Source organism: Bos indicus x Bos taurus, chromosome 5, assembly GCF_003369695.1.
Source record: "Bos indicus x Bos taurus breed Angus x Brahman F1 hybrid chromosome 5, Bos_hybrid_MaternalHap_v2.0, whole genome shotgun sequence".
NCBI classification, from domain to species: domain Eukaryota; kingdom Metazoa; phylum Chordata; class Mammalia; order Artiodactyla; family Bovidae; genus Bos; species Bos indicus x Bos taurus.
In genome coordinates, this window is record NC_040080.1 from 89366628 (window position 1) to 89380191 (window position 13564).

At 49.4% G+C, this 13564-nt stretch overlaps 1 protein-coding gene across 1 annotated transcript; it reads right to left on the reverse strand.

Moving 5' to 3' along the window:
- Positions 1-1786: 1786 nt before the first annotated feature.
- RND1 (Rho family GTPase 1) lies at positions 1787-8795 on the reverse strand. The gene is made up of 5 exons (XM_027542724.1): positions 8573-8795; positions 7724-7811; positions 5057-5166; positions 3845-3979; positions 1787-2899 (listed from the first exon to the last, which is right to left on the reverse strand). Exons 1-5 carry the CDS (start codon positions 8690-8692, stop codon positions 2654-2656), a joined length of 699 nt encoding a protein of 232 aa, XP_027398525.1. The 5' UTR covers positions 8693-8795; the 3' UTR covers positions 1787-2653.
- Between the last annotated feature and the right edge of the window lie 4769 nt (positions 8796-13564).

Here is a 13564-nt window from a genome sequence, read left to right on the forward strand (position 1 = left end):
GGCATCTCTGGCTTTTCTATTTCCTCATTTGTAAAATAGGGATAATAAGACCATTTGCCTCACAGGATAGGAGAGCATGGGCTTCCCTGGTGGCTTAGATAGTTAAGAATCTGACTGCGATGCAGGAGACCCAGGTTCAATCCCTGGGTTTGGAAGATCCCCTGGAGAAGGGAATGGCAACCCACTCCAGTATTCTTGCATGGAAAATCCCATGGACAGGGAAGCCTGGCGGGCTATAGTCCATGGGGTCGCAAAGAGTCAGACACAACTGAGCAACTAACACCACTACAACCATAGGATAGCAGACCAGTAAAAAGTCCATGTTCTGTAGAGAAATAAACTACTGGTTACCAGTGGGGAGAGTGAAGGGGCAATATTGGTGTGGGGGGAAGAATATGGGATTATTTGAAATCATGTGTGTGAAACTTAAAAATTGCACAGCACTAAAGAATTTAAAGACATTCAATTTTTTTTAATAAAAAAAAATTAAATGGTTCATTTTTTTAAGTGCATGTTCTACAGCCAGGTTACCTGGATTTGTATCCAGGTTCTAATACTTTCTAGCTGTGTGGCCTTAAGCACATTAATCTCTCTGAACCTCAGTATTCCTGTCTGTAGAATGGCATTAGTACATCATAGGATTATCACAAGAATAAGTAACATAAAGAACTTATAAGCACACCTGACCCATAGTAAAATTTAATAAATGTTAGTTATTTTCATTTATGAGGTGAAATGTGATAATGTAGGGGGAAGAATTGTAAATTTGGGATCAGCATATACAAGCTATTATACATAGGGTGGATAAACAACAAGGCCCTATTGTAAAGCACAGGGAACTATATTTAATATCCTGTGATAAACCATAATGGGCAAGAAAAATAATATATAACTGAATTACCTTGCAGTACACTGGAATACAACATTGTAAATAAACTACCGTAAGATTTTTTTAATACTAAATCAAAAAAAATGTGATAAGGTAAAGCACTCAGCACAATGCTGAGCACATAGTAAGTACGCAATACACAGTAAATTTTTATTTCCAGTACAGTATGAACCTTAGAAAAAAGGAGCTATAGGCAGCTGAAGAGAAGAGATGATAAGGCCCCTGAGCTGCCATCAACAGGCCTTGGAATTAGAAGGTCAAGAAAGCAAAAGGCATCACCTCACCTTGAATTCAGAGGAGACCTGAACCCTTGGAACCTCCCAGCCTTGGCTTCAGCCTGTCCACTTTCTATAGGGGTGCGGTTGGCTCTCCATCTGATGCTTTCACTGGATTTTGTCTCTCTCCTCTAGACTCTCTAGAGCAATGGTTGTCAACCCCAAATGACTTTGCCCTGGGAGACATTTAGCAACATCTGGAGACATTTTGGGCTTCCCTGGTACTCAGATGGTAAAGAGTCTACCTGCAACGCAGGGGACATTTTTGGCTGGGACAACTCGGGTGCTATACACACCTAGCAGGGAGAGGCCGGGGATGTTGTTAGACATCCTCCTGTGCACAAGAGAGCCCCCACCACAAAGCATTAGCTACTCCAAAACGTCATTGGTTCCCAGGTTGAGAAACCCTGCTCCAGAGGTAAGGAGATCATCACTCGATTAGCAGGAAATGGGTGGGGAAAGGGATGAAGCAGGGATGTGGGGAGAGGGAGCAGTTCCTTGCTGGAGGTGCCAGGGAACAGTGGAGGCAGCCCCTCTGCAACGCACAGAAAGGACCCCAGCACCACTTTCTCCTCAGTATCGGAGACCAAAGGAAACCAAGAAAGAAACCAAGACAACGGAGTCAACTTCTTTGTATGTCTTATATATTTAATTAATAAATAGGTTTTCTTCTTTAAACACAGAACATAGAACAGATTGAAATACTCCCCCCTCCCCCCGACTCCAAAGACAAGAGTCTATAAAACAAATGCCAGCTATACTGCCCCAAGGGCAGAAAAAGTCTGGTGATCCCCACCCAGCCCTGCCTCCTGCAGCACCACCACCCCCACACTGCAAGAGAAGGGGGTCTGGGGCTTCTCCCTTGGACCCTGGGGACTCAGGTGAGAAGCATGCGAATGTATGATGTCACCTCTCCATGAGGCATGGGCTATGCAAAGATGAGGTTTCCTTCTCAGTGGCTCTGACCAGCTCCTGCCTTCTGATTTCAGTTACCAGTTATGAAGCACCTGGGCTCAGCTCCCAAGGGAGCTGCCTCTCGGCTTCCCCACTCTCCACTCCTCTGCAGCCTCCTCAGAGGGGAAGGGAAGGGCTCAGGGACCCCTCCCATCCCCTGGCCTGCATGGAAACGCTGTGTGGAAGAGGCATGATGCTGAAGTGAGGCTCCTGTAGGCCCCCAACCAAAGCCGTGAGGCCAGCATGCCCCCCAAACCCCCACACCTTTTCTGCCACTGGAGCAGAGGGCACTGGGGCAGCCGCCCCCTCCACCACCTAGTGCCTGGCTTGGGGTGTGATGGTTCTTTCTCAGTGTCAGGTCCTCAAGCCGGGCCTGGCTCTTTCCTTGTCTCGTTCCTGTCTCCTTCCGAGCCCTCACCGTGGCCATCTGAAAATCTCATGTCCAGAGTCCTAAATTGTCTCCTCCTCCCTCTCCCCGTGCCTCTGCAACCCAAGGGAGGAAGTGGGAGGTTGTCTCCCCTCTCCAACCCCCACTTCACATAATGGAACAGCTTTTGGCCTTTTCCTTCTTGAAGGTGGAAGAGATGAGTTCAGAACGGCTGGGGAGGTGGAGAAGTCGCTTGGAGAGGCTTCGGACAGGGCTCTTCGGGGGCATTGGGCTGGGTTTGTTCAGACACACCATGGATGCTGTCCGGAAGATGCTGTGGATACTCTTCTCTGACGTGAAAGCCGAGCCTTCCAGGTATATTTCTGCACCCAGCTGCTTGGCAATGGCACAGCCCTGCAGGGGGAGTGAGGTCATCCATGCAGTGATCCAAAATGGCTCTGAAACCCTGGTTTCTCAGGGTAGTGGTCCTCCCCAGGGCTGCTCCAAGGGACCCAACTGCCAGGCTCCCACCACCACTCTCTATTGATTATTTTCTGAAGGTGAAGCCTGACTGCACCTTAAAGTCATCTGGAACATTTTTAAACCATACTGATGCCAGAACAAGTAAATCAGAATTTCTGGGGGTAGACCTAGGAATTAGTATTTTTAAGAACTCCTCAGATGATTGTAATGTGAAAGACTGGTTTAAAGAAATGATCTTTACCTTCCCATGTGCATAAGAAATTATCCAGGGACTTAATTTATAATGTAACTCCATACTTTTCTCCCAGAATGACTCTGCAGATAAGGAGTCAGGAATTCTAACAAACACCTCTAGTGATTCTAATGAAGGTGGTCCACACATACACACAAAAAACCACTTGAGAAACACTGGCACACAGGAATGGCTCACCTGAAAAACTATAGTATGTGCCTGCGTGCATGCTAAGTCACTTCAGACGTGTCCAACCCTGTGCAACTCTGGATTGTAGCCCACCAGGCTCCTCTGTCCACAGGGTTCACCAGGCAAGAACACTGGAGAGGGTTAGCCATGCCCTCCTCCAGGGGATCTTCCTGACTCAGAGATGGAACCCATATCACTTACGTCTCCTGCACTGGCAGGCAGGTTCTTTACCACTAGCACCACCTGGGAAGTATGAATCTGAGCAAATTGGTATCCATTACCTCCGTCCAGGTAACTAGTTTGCTGATTACAGATGGCACCCCAGAATACCAATTCTCTCTTGCTATAGTGAAAGAGTGTGAGCAAGAGCCATTTCCCAAGCCCTCTCCTGTAGCCTTCCCCAGCTCAACTCCCAGCCCACACATGGGCCCTCGTGCACACACACACACACCTACCTGCTCATAAGAGATGGGTGCCTGCTTCTGGTGTGACAGCTCCATCAGAGTGCTCAGGTCTGTTCTCAGGTCGGTCTTACAACCAATAAGCAAGACACGGGTGCTGGGACAATAGTCAAGGATTTCCGTCCTCCACTGAAGAGCCACGCAAGAAGATAGGAAGGAGGAAGGAAGGACAGTCGGTGGCTGACGGACACCCGGAGGAACCCAGTTGGCAACATCACATACACCATTCCGCTTATCCCCAGCCCAGCCCTCCCTGTGAGTCACAGCATCGCCACTGCACTAATTACATCATCTTCCTGCCCAGCCTTTGGGGTCACAGGAGTGCTGACCCAAGAGCCTGTCCCCAAATTCAATGGCCCAGTCTCCAAAGAGAGCACAGGGACAAATCTCTCACTCTCCGCCAAGCATATGGGGCATGGGTCCACCCCCTCAACCCAAAGGGCTGCACAAGTCCAGAAAGCCAAGAAGAAGCCAACCAGTCTCTTTCCAAGGGAAGGAGATAATCCCAGAGTCTTCTGGGAAACTGGGCTAGTTACACAAGGCTTCCTGGGACTCCTCAGTATGGGTAGACCTTACTACCATGAATGAGGCATTTCCTACCAACAGTTCAGCTCACGCCTGCCTGGCTAAGTCCCAGAAGGCCTGGGATCAAGGTCTGTAAAGCTGCCACCCAAAGGCCCCTTCTCCAACCCTCAAACCATATCACCAGAAAGTTCCCTACTCTCAACCCTCACTTCCTGAGTCTCCAGCACCACCCTCCCCTGCTGGGCCTCTGGCAGATCAGTGCAGGATAGGGGCAAAGGCAGGATGAAGAGGGACTGGAGATCTGGGTTTAGTTCCAGTGTTTAGTCGCTCAGTTGTGTCTAACTCTTTGCGACCCCATGGACTGTAGCCTGCCAGGCTCCTGTGTCAGTGGGACTGTCCAGTCAAGAATACTGGAGTGGGTTGCCCTGTCCTCCTCCAGGGAATCTTCCTGATCCAGGAATTGAACCCGTGCCCCTGCATTGGTAGGCGGATTCTTTACCACTGAACCACCTGGGAAGCCCCTCTGGTCCCAGAACTGTAGCTAATGGTGTGGCCTCGGGCAAATCTCTTCCTTCCCTGGCCTCAATTTCTTCCTATACAAGAGGGGTTAGATGACAAGGTCCCAAGATTCCTTTTTGTTCTCCAGCTGAGCTAGAGATGGTAGAATTCATTCAGTCTTACCTTCTTGAGTGCACTGTCCACAGTCTCTGGACGGCTGATATCAAAGCACAGTAATACTGCGTCTGAGTCACTGTAGCAGAGTGGACGGACATTGTCATAGTAGGGAGACCCTGGTAGCGGGGAGAGAGAGCTGATGGTAAATCATGGCACTTTCCCTCCCCTAGAGACCTAAACCCAAAGAGCACGCTTGGTCCCTTAAGGGAGAGGGCCCCACCTATCTCCCAGGGGAACGTGCTGCAATGGGAAGCTTGGGACCTGACCACCTGCCAAGAGACAGTGCAAGGTCATCTTCCTTAATCCTGAAAAAGGGAAAGGGGCAAAATAAAAGGGAGGTGAAGTATAATCGGGCCCTGTCTGGGTCTCCTACAGTGGGCTTCATTGAAGGTCCACCAGTTTTCCGAGTCCCTGGGGAAGCGGCTCCTACTCGTGCAGAGAGATCAGGCCTTGTTTAAGGTCTCTTTTCTAGAGTCTGCCTGCTGTCTAACCTCTGCTCCTGGCTTCTGCTTCAGGGTCTCCCCAGTGAAGAAACACATCTGCCTGTTATATAACTGGCTGCCCTGCTTCTTTGCCATGGGGTCAGAACTCTAGGAGGCAGGCAGGGGAGGGAGAGCATCAGGAATTCAGGGTCCCACTGGTCCTCCCACCCAAATCAGCTTACACTGGAAAGAGCAAAAGGAAAGCTGCAGCCCCCTGTCCCAAGATCTCAGGGAGGCATTCTCAAAGACAGCAGCACCAACAGCTGGGATTTAGAGGCTCTCGAATAAGGGTCCATGGCTGGGAGGGGAGTAGGCAGTGCAGACCCAGGTGGTGCAATGTGGGAGAAGGCTGGGGGTTGAACCTGCCCCCCTCCACCCTGGAGAAGGAACAGTAGCAGCTTTGGAACCCAGACAATCCGTGCTCAGAATAGCAAGCAGCCCCTCTCCCTGAACCGCAATCGCCATGGAAACTGGGGGGAATCCAAGCTGAGGCAGGGGGGTGGTTGTTCAAAAAAAGGGAGTAGAGGGGAGTTGGGATAACTGCCTGCTCCTTCAGTAATCAACCCCCATCCCTCTCTGAGGGATAAAGTGGGGTCTCATCACAGTATCACTGAGCAAAAGGAACACTGCAGCACTGGGGAAGGAGGAGAGGAGGCCTCCTTTCTGGCTCTAAGCGATCCCCCTCCTCTAAGACCAGCAAGTGAATAATGGCCCCAGTGCTGGGAAGCCCCATCCCACACACCCCTGCCATTCCTCCTTCCTTACGGGCATCTCATTTGAAAGAGGGAGTTTGAGGCTGAAGGACAGCCGGCATCCTTTTGGAACTTGGGGGGTGAGGATGCGGCACAGGGAACAGAGACCACCTTGCTGATTTTCCATTATCTGAACTGGGATTCAAGGACTGCATTCTGACTGTGGGAGGAGGGGGAGGGGCTCTTTGGGGACGGTGGTAGTGAAAAGAGACGAGCTGCAGGAAGATTCTGGGAAGATTGAGAGGTGGGCAGAGTACAGCAGATGAAAAACCATATATCATGCAGCCAAGCTGCATTCCAGCTCAATCCAGCCAGCATAGCACAGTCCAGATAATCAGAATCCTGGCTCCCAACCCCTGGAACTGCAACAGAGGGAAGCATATCAGGTGGAGGAATTTCTGTCCTGGTTTGGGGAGTGGGGAGCAAGGGGGTGTCTCATTTTCTGATTACCCATATCCTACCTCCAGTCTTTCCAATCCTCAAAATTGGATGATGGGAATAATAGATCTTTGGAGGAGTAGGATGGCATATTTATATGTAACAGGAAACCCCTAGTGATTTATAGTTCCTCTTTAAACTCAGCATTTTTGAAGAGAAATGGATTTTATTTTCTTTCTCATATTTCTGGCTTTCAGTCCTTAATTATGATTCTGAGCTCAGTCTATTTTAAAAGGGCTGGGGTAAAGAGATAATGGAAAGGGGGTCAGAGTGAAAAGCAAAGGATAGCCTAGCACTGAAGGTTTAGGGATGAGAGACTTAAAACATTGCTTTCCACATTCCAGAAAGATAGAGCATCTTCTACCTCAGCCTAGTCAGAGCCAACACCCCCCTGCTATGTACAACATGACCATGACCCATATTGAGCCCCCACCCTCCAAAACACTGACGATGCATCGCTTCATCCCTCAGCCGCAGAGGTATGACAGTGGGGCTGAGCTGCGGCAGGCAGGCAGGCAGCAGTGGCCAGAGACGAAATGCAGAAGAGAAAACTGAGTCAGGAGCAACATTTCCCCCCAAACAGACTTGTCTCCCTGCCACAACCACCACTGCCTCCTGCCTTTTATTTGGCTTTGCTCTGGGGCAGTAAAGGCTGTGAGTGCGTGTGTTGGGTGGCAGAGTGTGGAAATGCAGAAGCCCTAACTGCCTCCTCCAGTAGTCTTCTGGGGTCCATTCACCTCCCCATTCCAGCTCTCTAAAGGATGGAGCCAGACCAAGAAAAGTGATAGCTTCTGGGGTTCATCCATTCTGCACCCCTGGATGAGCCAACTGAGTTAGCCAAGCCCCACCCCCACCAAAGAATCTTCAGGTCTCTTATTTTCAGTTTACAGGCAAGCACCATACTCCTTCTCCCCGTCAGAGAGAAAAACAATTTCTAAGAGACAGCAACTGCAACAGACCAGTGGGGGTGGGAAAGGGGCACTTGGGGTCAGCAGTCTTACCTGAAGTGTCCCAGAGACTGAGCTCCACTCTCTGTTCCTCTGTCTCCAAGCAGGCTGTGTAATTCTCAAACACAGTGGGCACGTACGTCTGTGAAAAGAGAGGAACTATTCACACCTTGGACGTACCAACCCTCAGAACCCTCCAGTTAGTTCTGGCTACACAAGAAGCCACTCACCCTAGTGAGACACTAACATGGCAGGAAAGGAGAGGATACCTGGGGCAGGAGGGACCACATGGGACAGGAGAGATGGGTGTAAAGGCTCAGGCACTTTGCTCCATCAAAGTGAGAAATGTAAAAGACTTCCTGCCAGGGACAATCTCCCCATTGTCGGTCAGGGAGACACCACAGACAGACAGACAGACAGACACACACCACACACACGGATTCCTCTTGTCCCCAGATTTGCCTGTCTTCAAATTTCAGAGCCACACATCAATTCTAGCTCTTTTTCTCCCCACAGGTCCCTTGGACCAGCAGGGCGGCAGAAGCCTGCCTGGGGACAAGCGCACAGAATGGGTGAAGGGACGGCAGGTATTACGTCAAGAAGAAACCCCTGACTCTCAAATGCCTCCAGTTCCCTCTCCCAAAAGCAGACTCCAGGATGGAGAGAGGTAGGAGGGGATTTGATCAGGGACCTATGGGTGAAGAGGTGAGGAGGAGCCAGCTGGGCGGCAGAAGTGGAACAGGTCTCAGGGGAAGCTAAGGCAGGGCGGTCCTCCAGCCAGAAAGCGGCTGAGGATGGGGAGGGTGGGGTGGGATGAAACAGCTCCCCTGGGCAGGTGGGAATCTACCCGCAGCAGCAGGCGGTCAAGAGGAAAGGTGGCCAGCGGGCGGGCGAGCAACTCACCTCGGGATAGCAGTCCTTCGCCAACACCTGTAACATTGCTGTCTTCCCACATTGCACATCCCCCACCAGAACGAGCTTACATCTGGCCACGACTGGCTGGGGGGCCCGTCTCTCCTTCATGGCTGCAGCCTCCGCGGGAGCTGGACTCGGAGAGGGTTATGCCAGGTGCGTCTCAGCACACTACAACCCGGATTCCCTGCCTCTCTCCAACTGAGAAAGAGGCCAGTACGGCCACCTTATATTGCCCTGGCTGAGCCAATCACAAGAGAAGGCGGACTCTGTCACAGCCAATCCCTGAAGTGGGATCCCCTCTAGCAGCCAATGGCAGGAGGATCTGAGTCAGAACCCTCTTCTTCCCTTCCCTTTCTCTTAAAGCTGCACCGTTTCTTGCTTCCTCTGAAAGGGAATTCCCACGTTGTTTTGCGTTTCTATCGGGATTGGGGTGGGGGGAAATCAACCAAACTTTAATGGTCTTGAGTGTCCACCAATTAGTGTCAAAAACAACAAACTAGCCAAGAATGTGGATAGTGAAGTCAAGCTGGAATTGTCCCAGGAGAACAGGACTTGCCTAAATTGAGGACTGGTGGCACTTCCCTGGGGAAGGGGTGGTCCCAGAAATCTCTGACCCCTTTGTTCCATCCAATCCCCACTCGGACCACTTCCCACTTCTGGCTTCTCTTCACAGAAGCTCCTGCTGGACCCCCTCATCAACTCGGTTGGACCCCTTTCAACACCCAAGTCTCTTCCTCAGAAATCACCTTCACTAAAAAGTACATAAATTAAACAACCTTCTTGCGTCATCTGGAAAAAACCCACAGAGCTTCTGACCCAGAGATGGGCACAGAGAAAGGAATGAGGGAGTCTGGCAAGTGGGGAGGGGTATGAAGAGGGCAAAACAAACAAAGTTGCTGTCTGTTTGGCCAGACAACCTCTCACCCCAGGCCTGGCAGGAGCTGCTTTAGGGGTGTTTGTTCTACCTCTTGGGTTCAGCTTCCTGGATGAATCAGGCACAGGTCCAGTTTCAGGTTGACACCTACTGACGCTGCTGTACTGCGTGTGTCAGCTGGTTGAAGTCCAGACTGGAAGAATGGGCCTGGGACTTTGGGATTCGGAAGCTGAAGGGCAAAATGAGGTTGAGATGAGCTACGTAACTGCCTGCCAGCCCTTGGCCCTGAGAGCCCTTCATGTTACCGCCTCTCCACTAGACAGAACCAGCTTGAATAACCTACTGATTATTCAGGAACCTAAACAGTCTAGATCAGGCCTCCTGGGGGATCAGGGATTGAAGTCAGACTGACCCTGGGCAAAAGCGGAGCACTCCAGACTTCTTCTCTAGGTCCCTTCACCTTGTGAAGCCCAGTGCCTCTGGAGCACAGGCTGAGCCATATTCCCTTTGAGCTCTACTCTGACTTGCCATCACTGCTACCCCACTGGGGCAGGGAGGGGGGTGTGTTCCCTGTTACATACGATGTTTAAAATCTTCCCTGGTCCCAAAGGGACAGGATTGCCAACGCCCTCTATAGACAGGAGAATGGAGAGTATTTTGAGACTGTGGCCTAATCAATGTGCGTGCATGCTAAGTAGCTTCAGTCTTCAGCGTCTGACTCTTTGCAATACTGTGGACTGTAGCCCACCAAACTCCTCTGTCCATAGCATTCTCCAAGCAAGAACACTGGAGTGGGCTGCCATGCCTTCCTCTAGGGGATCTTCCTGACCTAGGGATTGAAACTGCATCTCTTATGTCTCCTGCATTGGCAGGCGGCTTCTTTATCACTAGCACCACCTGGGAAGCCCCAACAGAGGTGGTCAATCAGTTGTGTCCAACTCTTTGGGACCTCCCAGACTCCACGGACTGTAGCCAGACAGGCTCTTCTGTCCATGGAATTCCCAGGTAAGAATACTGGGGTTGGTAGTACTCCCTTCTCCAGGGGATCTTCCCCACCTAGGGATCAAACCTAGGTCTCCTGCGTCTAGTCCAAGTTGCCTGGCTGAGGGTCCTGGGGCTAAGTCCTGCATTGTCCTCTGCCCTAAGGCCCCCCTTCCAGGGATCAGGGATCACTTCAGGGAATCTCCAGGGTAGAAAGACAGTTACCGGGTGATACCATTGGCTGGTTACCCTCCTCTCCCAGGCAGGCTCTCTGGAAGCTTCTTTTCCCCTACCATTCCCCAGGTCTCATCCTCAGCCCTAAGATAATGTTCTGTCTATAGAATTTGTCCTCTTTCTGCCCTTTTGCAGCAGCCTGACAGCCTCTCTGAGCTGCCCATAAACATGGTTTGGGAGTGTTCCAGGAACAGCTGTAAGATCACAGACTGCCTCAGCCTGGAGTCCTCTCCCTCAGCATGACTTTTTCCTGGTGTCTCCCTCCCTCCGTCTCATCCGAACTCAGTTCTGGAAGTACAAGTGGGGTTCCCATACAGCCTCTTAACCCTTAACTGGGTTCCCTCCAATGGCAGCCCCAAAGGCTTTATCCCTCTCTCTCCCCATGTTCTCTCCCAGCCTCCCCCTACACGGACCCCCTCCCGAGGCACTCCAAATAATATTCAAATAAGTAAAAACTGTTCTTGCTATGCAAACAACTTCCTCTAACAAGATTGCCACTCCTGAGGTCCACTGAGGTAGAAATTCGGGGAACTGGTGCTAACACTGCTTCTTCCCTGAGCAGTTGCATTTCAGGAGAGGAAAGCAGAAAGCCTGAGCCGTGAGACGGAGCAGCCCCCATCATGGGGCCTCCTGGGGATCAGGGCTGAAGTAAAACTGACCTCGAGCAGAAGGGAGAGCTCTCCAGACTTCTCTAGGTCCCTCCACCGTGTCAAGATGTGTCTCCGAAGATATTTTGTGGGTCACATGTTTATGAATTATGGTGGGACATGTGGGGGGTGTGTGTATTCAGAAGGCAGTGTGGCAACATGAAAGGAGGATGGAACCAAAATTCAGCTGGTCTAGATGTTGGACCAGCTCTGTCCTTAACAAACTATGTGTGTTTGGGTTAGTCTCTCTGGGCCCCTAATTCCTTGAATGTAAGGTGAAAGGTTTGGACTAACGAAGGGGTTTTCAGCCTTTTTTTTTTTTTAAGCAGTTAGACTACCTCCCCCAAGTTTGTTTAAACCTCTTCCATGTATCTTTATTTAAAAATCCAAAGCCAGAGTAATAATTGTATAATGTTTTTTCCTATAAGACCGACTCTTTGCAACCATGTGGACTGTAGCCCGCCAGGCTCCTCTGTCTGTGGAACTCTCTAGGCAAGAATATTAGAGTGGGTTGCCATTCCCTTCTCCAGGGGATCTTCCTGACCCAAGACTCAAATCCAGGTCTCCTGCACTGGCAGGCAGATTCTTTACCACTGAACCACCAAGGAAGCCCTCCTATAAGAGCAGGAAAATTTAAAACAAGGTTATACTTGAAAACATTATCCTAAGGTGAAAGAAGCTAGTCACAAAAGGCCATATATTACATGATTTCACTTGTATGAAGCATCCAAAACAAATCCAAAGACACAGAAAGGAGATTAGTAGTTGTCTAGGGCTTGGAGAAGGAAATGGCAGCCCACTCCAGTGTTCTTGCCTGGAGAATCCCAGGGACGGGAAGCCTGGTTGGCTGCCGTTTATGGGGTCACAGAGTCGGACACGACTGAAGCGACGCAGCAGCAGCAGGGCTGTAAAAGCTGTGGGGGAATGTAGAATGTCTGCCAATAGGTGTGAGGTTTCTTTCTGAGGTGACAAAACTCTTCTAAACTTGATTATGGTGATGGTTGTACAACTCTGTGAATATACTAAAAACCACTGAATTGTTTAAATTGGTGAGTTGTATGGTATGTGAATTAAATCTTGATAAAGCTGTTACTTTTTCTGACATTTTATTTATTTATTTATTTTTGGCTGTGCTGGGTCTCTGTTGCTGTGCGGGCTGCTCTCTAGTTGCGATGAGCAGGCTTCTTATTGCAGTGGCTTCCCTCGTGTCAGAGCACGGGCTCTAGAGCACAGGGTCGGTAGTTGTGGTCACGGGCTCAGCTGCTCCTCGGCATGTAGGATCTTTCCAGACCGGGGCTGGAACCATGTCTCCTGCATTGGCAGGTAGATTCTTTACCACTGAGCCACCAGGGAAGTCCAAAGCGGTTACCTAAAAAATAAATAAGTAAGTTTATAATTTCAAATTTTCTTTACAATCTCCTTTAACTTGTTTTTTTTTTCCTTAAAAAAAACTTATTGTGTGGAGATGTTCAAACATTTAAAGAAATACAAAAATACAACGAACCCATCTGTAACCATCACCCAGCTCCAACAATCATCCTCACAACCCTACTTCATCTCTACCCCACCCAGCTTCTCCCTGTACACCTCCTCACTGGACAACTGTAAGACAAATTTTGGATGTCATATCATTTAATCCATAGAGATTTCAGTACTTATCTGAAAAATAAAAAGATTCTTACATTAACATAATCAAAATACCATTATTCCCACTAAAAATAAATAATTCCTTAAAAATCACCAAATAGTCAGTCAGTGCTAAAATTTCCCCAATTGTGTCATTCATTGATTTAGTTAAATTGGAATCTAAACAAAGTCCACTCACTGAATGTCATTGGTATGGCTCTTAAGCATCTTTTATTTCATAGGTTCCATTTCCTTTTTTTCCCCTATAGTTTACCTGATGAAGAAACCACATTGTTTATTCTACAGTGTCTTCCATATTCTGGATTTTGCTGATTGCATCTCCATGGTATTGTTAACATACATTAAACACTTTTACAAATTACATCTCATGCAGTATCCCCAAACACAAAAAGATGAAAAACAAAACTTCAGTGGTTAAATCAGAATTAGGGACTTGGGATGGGACTCACTCAGCCTCCCAGGGTACTTCTAGGGGACAAACTCCAGGGAACACAATTTAAAAGCCACTAGCCTGGATATCGTGTGCATGCGTGTGTGTGTATGTGTTTGTGCGTGTGTGTGTGTATGTGTGTGTGTACCACACCTTCAAAGCTCAGG

What these genes read in the sequence shown, in the direction of transcription:
- RND1 (XM_027542724.1), bottom strand. Translation starts at nt 8,692, where the DNA reads ATGAAGGAGAGACGGGCCCCCCAGCCAGTCGTGGCCAGATGTAAGCTC. An exon ending in CGAAGGACTGCTATCCCGAG is followed by an intron (nt 7,812 to 8,572) that starts GTGAGTTGCTCG and finishes CTCTTTTCACAG; the next exon opens with ACGTACGTGCCCACTGTGTT. An exon ending in CACCCATCTCTTATGAGCAG is followed by an intron (nt 2,900 to 3,844) that starts GTAGGTGTGTGT and finishes CTCCCCCTGCAG; the next exon opens with GGCTGTGCCATTGCCAAGCA.